Source organism: Vipera berus (genome assembly GCF_964194415.1).
Source record: "Vipera berus genome assembly, chromosome: 4".
In the NCBI taxonomy this organism is placed as follows: Eukaryota; Metazoa; Chordata; class Lepidosauria; order Squamata; family Viperidae; genus Vipera; species Vipera berus.
In genome coordinates, this window is record NC_138206.1 from 97,148,308 (window position 1) to 97,162,542 (window position 14,235).

The 14,235-nt window shown below is 38.0% G+C and overlaps 1 protein-coding gene across 2 annotated transcripts in view; it reads left to right on the top strand.

Moving 5' to 3' along the window:
- The first annotated feature begins 3,499 nt into the window (after positions 1 to 3,499).
- The window catches only part of IPO5 (importin 5), a 34,813-nt gene continuing 24,077 nt past the window's right edge, over positions 3,500 to 14,235 (top strand). Inside the window, exons 1-6 of one of the 2 annotated variants that reach the window (XM_081327640.1) lie at positions 3,500 to 3,686; positions 8,930 to 9,010; positions 10,923 to 11,115; positions 12,066 to 12,168; positions 12,829 to 12,925; positions 13,335 to 13,439. In XM_081327640.1, the coding sequence (XP_081183766.1) occupies positions 3,594 to 3,686; positions 8,930 to 9,010; positions 10,923 to 11,115; positions 12,066 to 12,168; positions 12,829 to 12,925; positions 13,335 to 13,439 (672 nt within the window). In that variant the 5' untranslated portion in view covers positions 3,500 to 3,593. Of the gene's footprint in view, positions 3,687 to 8,929; positions 9,011 to 10,922; positions 11,116 to 11,528; positions 11,584 to 12,065; positions 12,169 to 12,828; positions 12,926 to 13,334; positions 13,440 to 14,235 lie in introns of those variants that run through there. The other variant, XM_081327641.1, reaches the window with a different exon arrangement.

The following is a 14,235-nucleotide window of genomic DNA, read 5'->3' on the forward strand; positions in this document are numbered from 1 at the left end:
GGCTAAACAAAAACTAAAATCAGCTCAGAGTAGGGGTTTTTTTTTCCAAGTCTTTCATTTTATTGCCTTATTTAGAATTGAAATGTCAACAATCTTCCATATAGGTCAGGGGTAGGCAACCTTGGCTCTTTTATGAATTGTGGACGTCAACACCCAGAATACCTCAAACAGCCATGCTGACTCAGGAATTCTGGGAGTTGAAGTCCACAAGTCATAAAAGAGCCAAGGTTGCCTAACCTTGATATAGGTAGTCCTCAACTTATCTTTATCTTTATTAGACTTATATACCGCCCTTCTCCCGTAGGACTCAGGGTGGCTCACAAGGTTTTATTAAAATAAACTTATAACCACAATAGGGACCAGAATTTCTGTTCCTAACCAATAGTTATTAAGTTTGGTTTGCCCAATTCTACTTTTTTTACTTTTAAATGAATCAATGTTGTTAAGTGAATCACATGGTGATTAAGCAAATCTGACTTCCACCGCTGACTTTGCTTGTCAGAGCTAGCTGAGAAGGTTGCAAATGGTAAAATAGTATGTGCCCAGGACATTGCAACCAATGTAAATACATACTGGTTGCCAAGTGCCTGAATTCTGATCACATGGCCATGGGGGTGCTGCAATGATCCTTAAAATGTAAGAACCAGTCGTAAGTGTGAAAACAGGTCATAAGTTACATTTTTCAGTGCTGCTGTAACTTGAAACAGTTGCTAAACAAATATATTTAAATTAAGGACTACTTGAAATCAATCATGTTCCTAAGCAATGTTGACCTTTACCAACAGATGGCAGTAGGGAGTTGGAAAAACTTTATTGAGGCAACTACTGAATTAAATGTAGCCGCAATTCTATAAATGCTTGGGGGAAACTACTAAAATCAAATACATGTATTAAAATATGAATTTGTAGTTTTTCTTCATTATATTTTGAAAGATCTTGGATAAGTGTATATACCAGTCATTGCATTAGTTGTAGAGAAAAATATGTCAAGAATCTTGAAGAAATTGTTTAGGTTTATATGGACTTATTATCATTATCATTAGATGAAGTTATTATCATTCATCTATATAATTACTGAAAATAAGAGTTTAAACTCTTTTGGAATGTGAGCAACTAGTATCAACCCATTACTTATTCCCAATATTTTGAATCATCCACATCTGTAAACCTATTCTGGTATACAATGTTCACATTTTGTTCTTTAAAAGATTTACTAACAATTTTCCATAGTTAATAATAGTTGAGCTAGAAAGTTTGCATTGAAAAACTTTAGAAACTATCAGATATTACATTTAATCTTTTGCAAATAAACCCTACTTTTAAATGCAATTTCATTTCTATATCATTACATGTCAAAATAGGTTATAAACTTAGACTTTGTAACAATCAAACTTACAGTTTAAAGACTTTGTTTAAAAACAAAGTTGTGGGTACCATTTAGAACACAGGTGTCAAACTCACTGTGTCATGTGATGTGTCGTGATGTATTGCGACCTTTTTCACTTTGCTGGAGCTGGAGTGGGTGCAGTCTCCACATGATGCAACCAGCCCTCCCTGGCAGTTTGACACCCCTGATTTAAAAGGTTACTTATTAATTCAAACAGTTAGTGATCTTAAACAGAAGGGGGCTTAATCACTAAAGTTTAGGCATCACAAGTAGCCATAAAATAACATCTGATTATCAATGAATAGCTAACTATTGCAGCGAGATCTGTTAAGTAGCCTAATACCTACAAAAGCTATTCCTGCAAAATTCCCTTAATCTCTTATTTGCCAGATACGCTTCCATCTTTTGCTATTTTTCTGTAGCCTTGGAATCATAATCATTGTTTTAAAGCAAATACTATACAAGGGCAAAGATGGGCCAAGAATTGCTCATTCCCCTTAATAATTGTTTATATTACAAGTTGTTAGACTATTAAGATTTTTGTAACTAACAACTTTGTCATTGCTATGACTGTAATATAAAGTTTAGAACAGCTAAGGTTAAGCTTTTTCCAGAGACAAGGTGTTGCTATTATATGTTTCCCAAATGCTCTTGTCTTGGGCTTTAACAGCTGTCACTTTATTCAACAGGTATTATTAACCTGGTGTCCACAGATCCCTTGGGGAGGGGTACCTGAATTTTTGTCCATGGGAAAAGATTACAACCACATTTTCACCAACTGTTAACTGAAGTTTAATTTTTCATTCAATAACATATACAAATAGCAAAGTAATTCCCTGCTTCCAGAATTCCAAAAATGTGTTAACACCCATAAATCTCATGAGCAAATAACAAACAATAGAAAGCAATGATAGCTCTGACATATTTTATTCTTTTAATAAGCTGTTTTCTTCAAAGCTTATAAACGTAAGGCTTCCATAGCAGGTTTTCTGAATTTGTGCCCGATATGTTTGTTAATCTTCAAAGATCCTTACTGAAACCTTTATTTTTCCTTTCTCACACTCTGCACCTGTTTTGTAATCATTCAACTGTTCATACAGTATTGGAAACAACTTTCATTGACGGTAAAAATTCCTTAAAATTAGGAACCTTATTTTAAACATGGTTACAACCTCAGCTATGCCCATAATGCAGCTGGCTATCATTGCTATGTATTACTTTTCGTTTCACTGTTTATTGTGCCAAGGCAGAAACTATCCGGAGAGATAATTATGGGAAAGGAAAACCTCTTTTGCATACCTACACACTCTTGAGACTCAAGTCACGAGACAGGTAAACAGACTTAAATATTTTACTGCACACATTTCTACTCGAAAGTACAGCATCCGTTTAAATCCATGAAAACGTTCCAGGGAATTTCAGTCTAGACTTGGAATCGTCCGGATGCGTGGAGATATGAGAAGCAATGACGAGGCCACGCGGGTCCTGCCCGATACGGTCGCTCAACTCATCTGGGGCAGGGCTGGCTGGGAGAGATCAACCTTGGCACAGAATCCCCATTGCAAAGAGGCGCCCAGCACTTCATCCTTTCAAAGGACTCGCACTCCCACACACACACACAACAACATGCAACATGGGAAGCGGCAACCCGGGTCACCATTTCAGCAAACGGGTCGAGCTCCCCCTTTATCACGGTCCCGGGAGAAAAGTACCAAAATAGTACCAGAATTACGCCAAGGAGCCTTCTGGCTCCCCTTGGGGAGCGGGCACGGGTCCCGTCTGCCCCGGCGCTCCCTCCTTTCGCCGAACAGTCTCCCTTCCCAGCCGGCGTTTTTCCCGCCACCAAGAGCGCGGCTATTCCAGCCCCCCCCCCCATACCAACATCAACCCCGGCCGAGGTTACCCCTGGAAAAAAAGCGCCGGAGTAACCAGAAGAGAAAGGGAAGTGACCTCACAATGGGTCTTTCCCGCCCAATCATAAAGCCCTTGCTTTCGCCGCCCAATCCACGCACATGCCCGCCAGACCGCAGCCAATGAGCGCGCGGCATTCCGGCGCCGGCAGGAGGGGTTTGTCCGGCCAAGAGGGAGGGGGAGAGGTTCCCAAGAGCTCGGCAGCGGCGGCGGCTCCGCCTTCCTGTGGTCGGTGCGCGTCCCCTCCTTCCTCCTCCTCCTCCCCGCCCGGCTGGCCCCTCTCTCTTCGGCAGCCATGGCGGTGGCAGCGGAGCAGGAACAGCAGCAGTTCTACCTCCTTCTCGGCAACCTGCTCAGTCCGGATAACGTCGTCCGCAAACAAGCCGAGGTGACTGGCGTCCTCGCGCGGGCTCTCTGTCCCGTCCTCTCCTCCAGCCCCGCCGCGCACGAGGTTTCGCTCCTGGCCTTTGCCTGTCAGCAGTGGCCGCCCTCCGCGTTGCGCAGGCCCTCCGCCGGGCCCACGTGCTCCGGCCAAGCCGGCGGCCGTTAACAGCCGTTGGCCGGGAACTAGAACACCGCTCGGGGGAGAGAGGCCAATTGCTCTTCCCTCCTCTTCGCGAAACTCCGGCCGAGTCTCCTGCGCCGTCGGCGGCGCCCCTGCTGTTCTCTTTCGCCCATCCTCGGCTCCGATCCCGGGTTCAAACGCTCCCTTCTCCCACCGTCCCATCACGTGGAGGCTTTCTCTCCCTAGGCGATGGGGTCTCCGTTGGTCCGCTCGCCTCTCTCTCTCTTGCCCCGGAGCCGGCTTCTCTCCTGTTCGGTCCCCATTTTCTCTGCTTTTCCCCACCTATTGTTAGCGTCGCGGCCCCTTTTCTCTTCCCCCGTCTGCTGCTTCGCTCTCAGACCTGGCCCTTCTGATTCGGACAACGACAACCTTCACCAACTCTTTCACAAATGCAGGAGGGGACCCTTAAAGAGTCTCGCTTCTTCTTAAAGTGTCTCTGTTCCCGCCACCCCTTCCTGGTTTGGGATGAATGAGAATGATACTGTACGTGGAAGAGCTAGGGTTGCAGTTGGTGACTAATTAAATAGGGACAGTAAGTTAAGTAATGCTTACAAAAGGGAAACTCCTCGGCTGGTAGGCCTCACAATTGATCTCTGTTTCTAACCGTGTTTCATACTGTATTATTTGTATGCTGGGCTTGGAAACAAGGAAGCGAGGAGTGAGAACTGATCTGTTGGCTCGGTTTTCTGGTACCATACTCACAGTAGAGTGAGCATTGTGACTAAGGTTCGTTTGCTGTAGAAGTTTCCAGTAGAAAAAGCAGAGAAGTATTTCAGCTTCCCAGAATATTCTGAGCTCAGGATGCTGGCCTTGAATAAAGGATTTATGGAGATGGATTTCATCCAGAAACTACCTGAACTGGAAATTATATAGAAGGGTAAAAGGGTTGCTGTTTCCCACGAATTGGATTTGAAACCAGGCTTTCTTTTCATAGTGCAGGAACATGCTATACCTAATTGCTTTATTACTCTTGCTCTGAATAGACTTTTTTATTATAAGTTAAAATTCCAAACTACAGGATTTCTCTATCATTAGTATAAAGGGATAATACTTTTTCCCTTCTGTAGGACTGCTCTTCATTCTTTGCTATTAAAAAAAATAGTGCAGAATCTTTGTCTGTTGAAATGAATGCCAGTGTCTGGGTTAGAGTTTTCTCATTGTGTGGCTTTGGCTGGGCTTTTATCATTTACATCACTTCAGTGATCAGCAGAGTTCAGCACATTCTTTCGTTGTGAATAGTTGTACAAAAACCTATTCTCAGTACCCAAATGTAAAACAATATGGTCTGATTTTCTTTTTGGATCTGAAATAGGCATTCATCATTCAGGGTTAAAATTCTGTATATCAGTGCCAGCGTTTAAGTACTATGGGTATCAAATCTGCTGAAAATTAGAAGAGGCAAATGGGGAAAAACATTCTTTGTGTTACAGTTAGTGTGGCCAGATTCTAAAGAGTTCTGTGAAATAAGGTGCAGAAAAAGGCATATTACTTATATTTGAATAAGATGACATTTGATAGATAAATATTGCCTAATTGTGATAATACCCCAATTTTACTGTGGCAACCTATACAAAACTTCCATATCTGAATATTTAAATGTTAGATACAAAAGTAGGGGATTGTTGCCTGAAAGGTCTTGGGAGTTTCCAGAATCATTGGCTATGTAAATCCTATTCATTACCATATAATTCTGAACCACAGTGGAGGACATCGCTGTAGTGAAATCCTAAAAGCCCAGATCGATAAAAACATTCAGGTTATATGAATAGCAGTATCATCTGAAGAGGTTTATGAGCTACTATGATGACCATCCATGTGCATGTTAAGAGAAGGGAGAGTTTTGTTTTTTTAGTAGTGACAGCTGCTTCATTAATACCATCAGTGCAAGGTTATGACTGTTTGTGCAGGTTACTGACATCATAGATTCCACACAACAATGATGCTTGTATGAGACATACAATCCACCAGGATTTGCATTTTATTTCATGTAGCTGAATGACAGATATTCACAGACTTTGTTTAAAGCACATGTATAAGAAACGAGATTTTGATTGCATTTATATAACAACTAAAAGTAAAAGCTACTGTATTTATAAGTCTCAGGAGCTTTAAAATTTGATAAAGAAACCAGTTGAGAAGAACTAATCTGGCATGTCTGGAATCTTTAATCTCATTTCTAACCATTTTTAACCATTATAATAATTTCTTGGGTAATTTAATGATGACTTTTAAGCCAGGGATCCTCAGCTCATGGGCCACGGCCCATTTAGAACTGGGCTGTAGAAGCAGCAGGCCAACATGTGTGCACCTGTCGCTTGCTCGTTCCCCCCCACACACACAGGTCCCCAAAGCCAGATAGGTTAGGGACCACTGTTTTAAGCTGTGGTTGCCAAAAAAATCCACAAGATCCTACCTCCCTAATAAAAGCAGTATGATTTTTTTAATTAGCTCTTGGGCAGAAAGAAATAGCTGTGTTGAACTGTAATCAAATAAAGACTCTGCTACAGTCTGATGATGCTCAGAGTTCTGTCTATCCCTTCAAGGCAAAAGACCTGGTTTTTGAGGAGCCACCTGTGCCCCATAGTTTTCTGCTTGACCCATGTGATCTTTCACCATGCTTGAAATCTCACTTTTAAACAGTGTCACCCAGCAGGACTCTAGTACTAGTCTTTTCTCTCATGGCATCTACCCTCTGGAATACCATTCCTCCTGATATTATGGGAGGAATGACAATTGTAGTTAAAAGAGGTATCACCCTAGAATCCCTACATAGCCATAAATAAACTAAGTCCACCCACCGGCCCCCCAATTATGTAGATCCTTATCTAACTACAAGCAGGTGTTAACCATTAATTGGAAAGATTCCTGTGCAAAGGTTGTTTAGCAATAGATCAGTTTAATTGGACCTTATTCACCCTGATCCTCCTTAAATCAGCCCTTAAAAATATAATCCATAAGACCTGAGTAAGAGTAGATGATGAACCTGATGTGATGTTTTGATTTTTTTTTTAATGTTTGTTGCTTATTTTCTGAATTTTCTGGTTTTCATTATATATTTTCATTTTTAAAAATAAATGTTGCAACTTGTAAGTTATCCAGAGTTGTAACAGATTGAGGTGACCTATACATCCCATAAATGTTCTATTACTGATGTATTGAATGTGGCTTTCAGTGGCTGAAAAATATAAACTGCAGCCCTTGGATGGCAAATGTTGCCCACTCATGCTTCAAGTAGCTGGAAGAGTATTCCTTCAAAGAAGTGGGGGGGGGGGGAAATCAGACCCAGGAAACTACAGACCAATCAGCCTAACATCAATACCTGGGCAGATACTGGAAAAGATAATGAAAAAACAGATCTGTGAAAATCTAGAAACAAAGTTATAACTAGAAGCCAGCACAAGTTTGTTAAAAACAGATCATCATGCCAAGCCAATTTCATTTCATTTTTTGACAAACTAAATTAGAAGACAAGCAAAATGCTATGAACATAGTATACTTAGACTTCAGTAAGGCATTCAACAAAGTAGACCACAACCTACTTCTTGCTAAGCTAGAAAAAACTGGGATACATAGCATTATCATCAGATGGATTTGTAACTGGCTGACAAACCATACTCAGTGAGTAGTCCTTAATGGTACTACATCTACGTGGAGGGAAGTAAGCAGTGGGGTACCACAAGGTTCTGTCTTAGGCCCAGTACTCTTCAATATCTTCATAAATAACTTAGATGAGGGAATAGAAGGGGGAACTAATCAACTTTGCAGATGACACTAAGCTGGTAGGAATAGCCAACATACTAGATCCAGATGGATATTGACAGACGTGAACATTGGGCCCTATCTAACAAAATGAAATTCAACATAGAGAAAAGTAAAGTTTCAGGCAAGAAAAACCAGAAGTACAAGTACAGAGGTAATAGTACCACTCTATAAAGCTTAGTAAGGTCGCACTTGGAATACTGCATCCAGTTTTGGTCACCACATTATAAAGATGTTGAGACTAGGAGCAACAAGAATGATTAGGAGGCTGGAGGCTAAAACATATAAAGAAAGGTTAAAGGAACTGTGTACATATAGTTACTGAAAAGGAGGAGTAGGGGAGACATGATAGCAGTGTTCCAATATTTGAGGGGCCCCTACAAAGAAAAGGGGGGTTCAAGCTATTTTCCAAAGTTCCAAAAGGCAAGACAAGAAAAAATGGATTGAAATTAACTGAGGAGAGAAGCAACCTAGAACTAAAGAGAAATTTTGATCATGTGACCATGAGGATGCTGCAATGGTTGCAATTGTGAGAAATAGTAATAAGCCCCTTGTTTCTTGTCAGAAATTTTCTGACAGAACAATCAACCAATGGAACAGTTTTCCTTCAGAAGTTATGGGTGCTTCATCACTGGAGGCTTTCAAGAAGAGACTGGACAGCCACTTGTCAGAAATGGTCTCCTGCCTGAGCAGGGGGTTGACTAGTTGACCTACAAAGTCCCAACTCTGTTATTCTAAGTGCTAGAACATTTGGCAACCTGACGCTTTCCAGATAACTAGGACTATTTTCCAAAATTTGTAACAATTCACCCTGATGAATATAGCATACAGATTTTTTATTGAAGTCATCTGAAGATCACCAGGTTGTCACCATTGTGACATAGCTAATAATGTTGATAATGTGGTATTCATGTATTTAAAAAGGTAAATTTTGTTTTAACCTGTCCTAGAAAGAAAAAAATAGGATTAAAGAAAAGAAAACAAAGTTATAATTTCTTTTAATTAGCTGCTATATATTTTCATGTCCTTCATTAGCAGGATAATATTTGAGAGGGGGGAAAAAGGCTGAAATATTATTTTTTGTGAATTAAAGTTTACTTTCATATTATAATTTCTCTGCTGTTTGATATTTGAGGTACTGTATCTTGCACAGTATAGAACTTCATATTCCTGTTTTGAGTAAAATTACTTCTGTAATAGATTTTTTTGTAAACATTAATTGTCTACTTAAAGCGTATTAAGTGGCTGTTAAGTTTTCATGCCTCGTATTTTTTAATGCTAACCTGTTTCTGGTCTTTTCTTTTTAGGAAACATACGAGAACATACCAGGCCAGTCTAAGATTACCTTCCTTCTACAAGCTGTCAGAAATACTACGGTTGCCGAAGAGGTATTTTTCACCCTCAGGTTTTATGTTGTAAAATATGATTTTGTGATTGTGACTCATATGGTCATACCATCTATGATGGAATATATTATTAACCCTACAATTTTGTTAAAGAACAAATGGTCAGGAAATTACATCATTAGTATTTGCTCCTCCTGTATTGCTAAACCTTAACTCATCATATATATGGAAGCTTTCATTCCTACAGTGGTTTTGTGACAAACCAATGTTTAATATTTTGAGTTTATAATTACAAAGTTGATAAATACTCTTGATTTCAATTTTCTTTTCATGAACAGAACATGGCTTTTCTTTTTTCTCTCTATGGCCCTTTCTACTTCCACAAAACCCATTTCAGCTAGATTCAAGCGCTTTGAGATAAAGGAGGCAATATATGCTACATTCTTTACTTGAATGGAGAAGTACCTTGAGCTATAATTCTATGATTAAACTAAATTTCAATCTTAAGTATTTATTTTGATAATCCCGATTAGCAAAGATTAAACATGCAGAGAGGAGGGGAAGTAGCATTTGAGATGCAGATAGAAAGCAATTTAAAATTCATGAGCATCTTTGAAGGCTGGAATGAAATTTGGGGTATAAAATTTATAGATTTCGTTCAGAGAACATGATCTTCTGGTGTGAGTGGCAGCAAGGGGTGAATTTTTTTAGTCTCATCATTTGATGCTAAACTGTTCATTTAGGAAATACAAGAAATCCATTTGGTGAGGGTTCATTTAAAAAGTGCATTACTACAAATTACACATATAAATTTATTATAAGAAAGTGTTGTCCATTAACACACATAAGAATCTTAGAAAATTTGATCAGAAAAATAAGTTAATAAATGTAATATGGAAATGGACCAGATATAATAAAGGAGTTTCCTACCATACCTTTTTCATTGTTTGTCATGGATTGTATTGTGGTTTTTCCTTATTAAGCAACTAATACTAAAGAGAAACAAGAAAATAATAGTGTTTTAAGTGAGGTGCATGTAAATGAAATGAAGCATATGTTGATATATAGTCAATAGTATAGTGAATAGGTTGTCTAATCTTGTCTTTGGAAGAACACAAGAATACATGATATTACGATAATTTATATATACTACAAGTGGAGATTGTTAAATCAGTTCTCCAAAGTTTCCATGTATGTGATTTTTAATGCAATAATCGTTATGTTTACATTTAATTAACTGACTTCTTTCCCTGTCCCTATAACTTACTGCAATGTTTTAAGATTAATTGAGATACTGTTATCTAATTGTGCACCTTGTACAGAGATTTATTTATTATTTAGTGATTATAACAAGTGAAGACTTAACATTGAATTAAAATAGCTGATATTTATATTGTTACAGCTGCAGTTGGTATAGACAACGGGATTGATCCTTGCTCAAATTTTTATTTTATTATTAAATTTATATGATGCTCATCTCGCTATCCAAAGTGACAATTTCTTCTATCATTTGTACTGGACAACACTATATATAATAAAAAAAAGTTAGATTTTAGTCCTGGAGTTTGAATTTTACTTCCTTTGCATTTCTTCACATACTAAGTCATTCAGCTATTTTAAAATAACACACCTTATTCCTCTATATTAATAGTTTTTAGATTGTCTAGAAGTCATGTTTACATTTTTCATTCTTTAATTTATTACTACATGCTTCTTAGTTCATAGTGCTTTTGCTATAGAGTCAGATGTCTTATTTAGTTCTTATATTAGCTATGGAGTGAAATACTTGAGGGGGATGGAATAACTAAAGATACCAAAAATAGATCAGCTAAGTCCGCATTTTGGCTCAGCTTCTAGATTTTTATACATGCAAGAAAAATGTCTTTACAAAATCAGTATTGGGTTTTTAAAAAAATAAAAAAGGAAATAGTTTACCATGTATTTGTCTTAACAGGCTAGACAAATGGCTGCTGTCCTTCTACGGAGACTTTTGTCAGCTTCTTTTGAGGAAGTTTATCCAACATTACCCTCTGAAGTCCAAACTGCCATCAAAAGTGAACTGCTTGTGATTATTCAATTGGAAACACAATCCAGTATGAGGAGAAAAATCTGTGATATTGTAGCTGAACTGGCCAGGAATCTAATAGGTATAAAATCTTATTTTAGTACAGATGCATAAAGGAAGAGTATTTTGGCTGACATGATAGTTCAAAAAACATTATGTAAAAAACAGTTCTTTTCTATGTCTGCAGCTGTGTTCATAGATTGTGCTAAGTCATAATAGGGTTCATTTGTCTTTAGCATGTTGTGTAAACCAAGTCAGTTGTGGTTTACTCTTTAAAGTTAGCCCATGACATAATATAAGCATGGTTAAGCCATGACATAGTATCTGTCTGAATCTGGGATGTATATTTTCCTTGTACTCTCATGCTTTGGCTCCGTTAATTGGCTTTGAAATGAAGATAAAACTTTAAAAAATGATTAAACATCTACCACTTTAAATATGCATTTTTATATTTAGAAATATTATCTTTAGATATGCTGCGCAAGCCTTGAGGAATATAGCAATCCACAACCTTATGTGATCTCTGTGCAGCCTTTTCTGTTTGACATTAGTGAGTATGGCATCTCTGCACGTGACTTTTCTGCATTGGTGTAATGATCTGAAATAATCGGGCATTCACAGATTACTTTTTAATTTAGCATTTTGATTTAGCGAAATAGTATGCAGCCACTGTACTTTCACTATTATGCTTCATGGGTGCTTTACTTACTCTTTTCCATTTGCTTTTTCAACAGTCAGTATAAGTTCAGTTGGAATCCTGAGTATAATGGTGGAGGTTAAAAAGCAAAAGCTGCAGATTTTCTAAGCATTGTGAAATTACTTTAGTCAACCAGGCTAGGTAGGATGTGATAAAAGTCTTAGGAAGGAAAATTCACTGTGTTCATCAGAATTCAGAGCTAACAAGACATTGAAACAGAAGAATATGCATCAGACTTCATTGATCTAATTTGGTTAACTGCTATGATTTCCATTTTATTTTTATTTAATTTTTAAAATTGTACACCTTAAATGTTAATTTTCTCTCTCACATAGATGAAGATGGCAACAACCAGTGGCCAGAAGGTCTGAAATTTTTGTTTGACTCAGTCAGCTCTCAAAATGTGGGACTGCGTGAAGCTGCTCTACATATCTTTTGGTATACGATCACTCTTAAATACTTCATGACACTTTTATATATTCTGATATAAATTGTGAAACAGGAGGTTATCTGTTTAAGGAGCTTGTTGTATCTGGCTCACACACATTATACATCTGGACAAAGTTTCTTCTGTTTCAAGACCATCATTCCTGACCATTATTTCACAGAATGTTCAGAATGAAAAATTAATGAGTAAAATGGGAGGGGGCTGTCAGGAGTCATCTGTGCCACATTGCTTGCCTAGTTGGGAAATGCCTCTCTGCTATTGTTGAATAATTAGTGCAAAATTTATATCTTCATCTTGATTAGTCTTTTATGTACATTGCCTCCCAGCAGGGATGCACTTCAGGTCATGGAACTGCAGGATGTTGTAGTTTAGAATTTTTTATTAATATATTTTAGTCCATTTTTTTTAAAAAAAGCACTAAATGTACTACATGTCCCATGACAAAATAGTGGTGATAGACTTATTTTCTTGCATTTTCCGTGTAGAATAGTTGCAATTTTGTTTAGATGGGCACTGAAATTCATGTAGATTGCTTGTGCTATTATTGGGTCTTCCTCAGTGAAATAAGTAATGACAAAGAAATGGCCACTAGTGAATTTTTAGTATACTTTAATAAATTAGTAAGTATGTTTATTTAATTTTCTGTTTAGGAACTTTCCTGGTATTTTTGGAAATCAACAGCAACATTATTTGGAGGTCATCAAACGAATGTTGGTGCAGTGTATGCAAGATCAGGAGAATCCAACAGTAATTCTACATTTATTTAATTTTGTCTTTTATTTTAATGCTGTTGCAAAAAAAAATCAGTCTTGTTCAAGACAGATTTAGGAATTTACATGAAATAACTATTGGGATTATTTTAGATAAATGCTTTTGGGGAATTATTGTGATCTGTTCTTCATGGAGCTGATGTTTAAGAGATTGTCAGTTCAGAAGACTGACCTTTGAATCCCATAGAGAGCAGTATTTTCTTTGCCAAATTAATGGAAATCTGGGTGATGGCAGTATGCTTCACTTAAGTCCCTTGTTGACTTTCATTGGATTTGGACAGCTATATATACCCCCCTCCCTGCTTGAGTTTGTGCTCATCCTAATGCTGATAGAGATTGAATAGAATTAAGCCCCAACCTGTACTGACAGTTGATTTTCTTTCCAGATCAAGACGCTGTCTGCCAGGGCTGCAGCTGCATTTGTTCTTGCTAATGAGCAAAATGTGCCCCTTCTTAAACATTTTGCAGACTTACTTCCTGGAATTTTGCAGGTAAAATGTCAGAAAATTATGGTGACTGAAATGCTAAGTCTGTTGCTGTTATTTTTGTTGATAATACATGTATTTCCAGTGTATCTGTTAGTATAGTGCACAGGTCTGCAACCCGTGGCTCCGGAGCCGCATGCGGCTCTTTCAGCCATCTCTTGTGGCTCCTGGTCCTCTGCCACGTGCAGTCCAAAAAAAAAAGTGGGACTAAAAAAGTTCAACCAATCAATTCAAATATACAGGGTAGGTGCATATATCGCCTTGGCTCCACTCTTCAGTCAAACCCTGTTCTGCACATGCGCGCATGTACGCGCATGCACACATATTTTTTGCGGCTCCCAGTTTTTCCTTTTGTGAGGGAATTGGTTCCGAGTGGCTCTTTCACTGTTTCAGGTTGCTGACCCCTGGTATAGTGGATGTCACTCAACATAACAGCATAGTTGTTTTTAAATATATAACTCATGCAGCTTGATTAAACAATAAATGGGACTTATACAAGAGCAACTACTATATACAAATGCTGCAAGAAATAAAGTTTTAGAAATCAAGATATTATTTTTGTTGATCTAAAAATCTAACCCTTTAGTTCCTAACTGCATAGCACAATATGCAGTGCAAAAATTGTGGTCAGAAAGACCTGAAGTACACACATAAATGCATTTATTGTTTTTATAATGTTTAATTACAGTAAATCCTTTTGAAACTTGTAAACAAACTTAAAGTGTCTGTTGAGAAAATTAAAAGCATGAGCTATATTGATAAATAACATGATATATCCAGCACAGATGTATCATTTATCCCA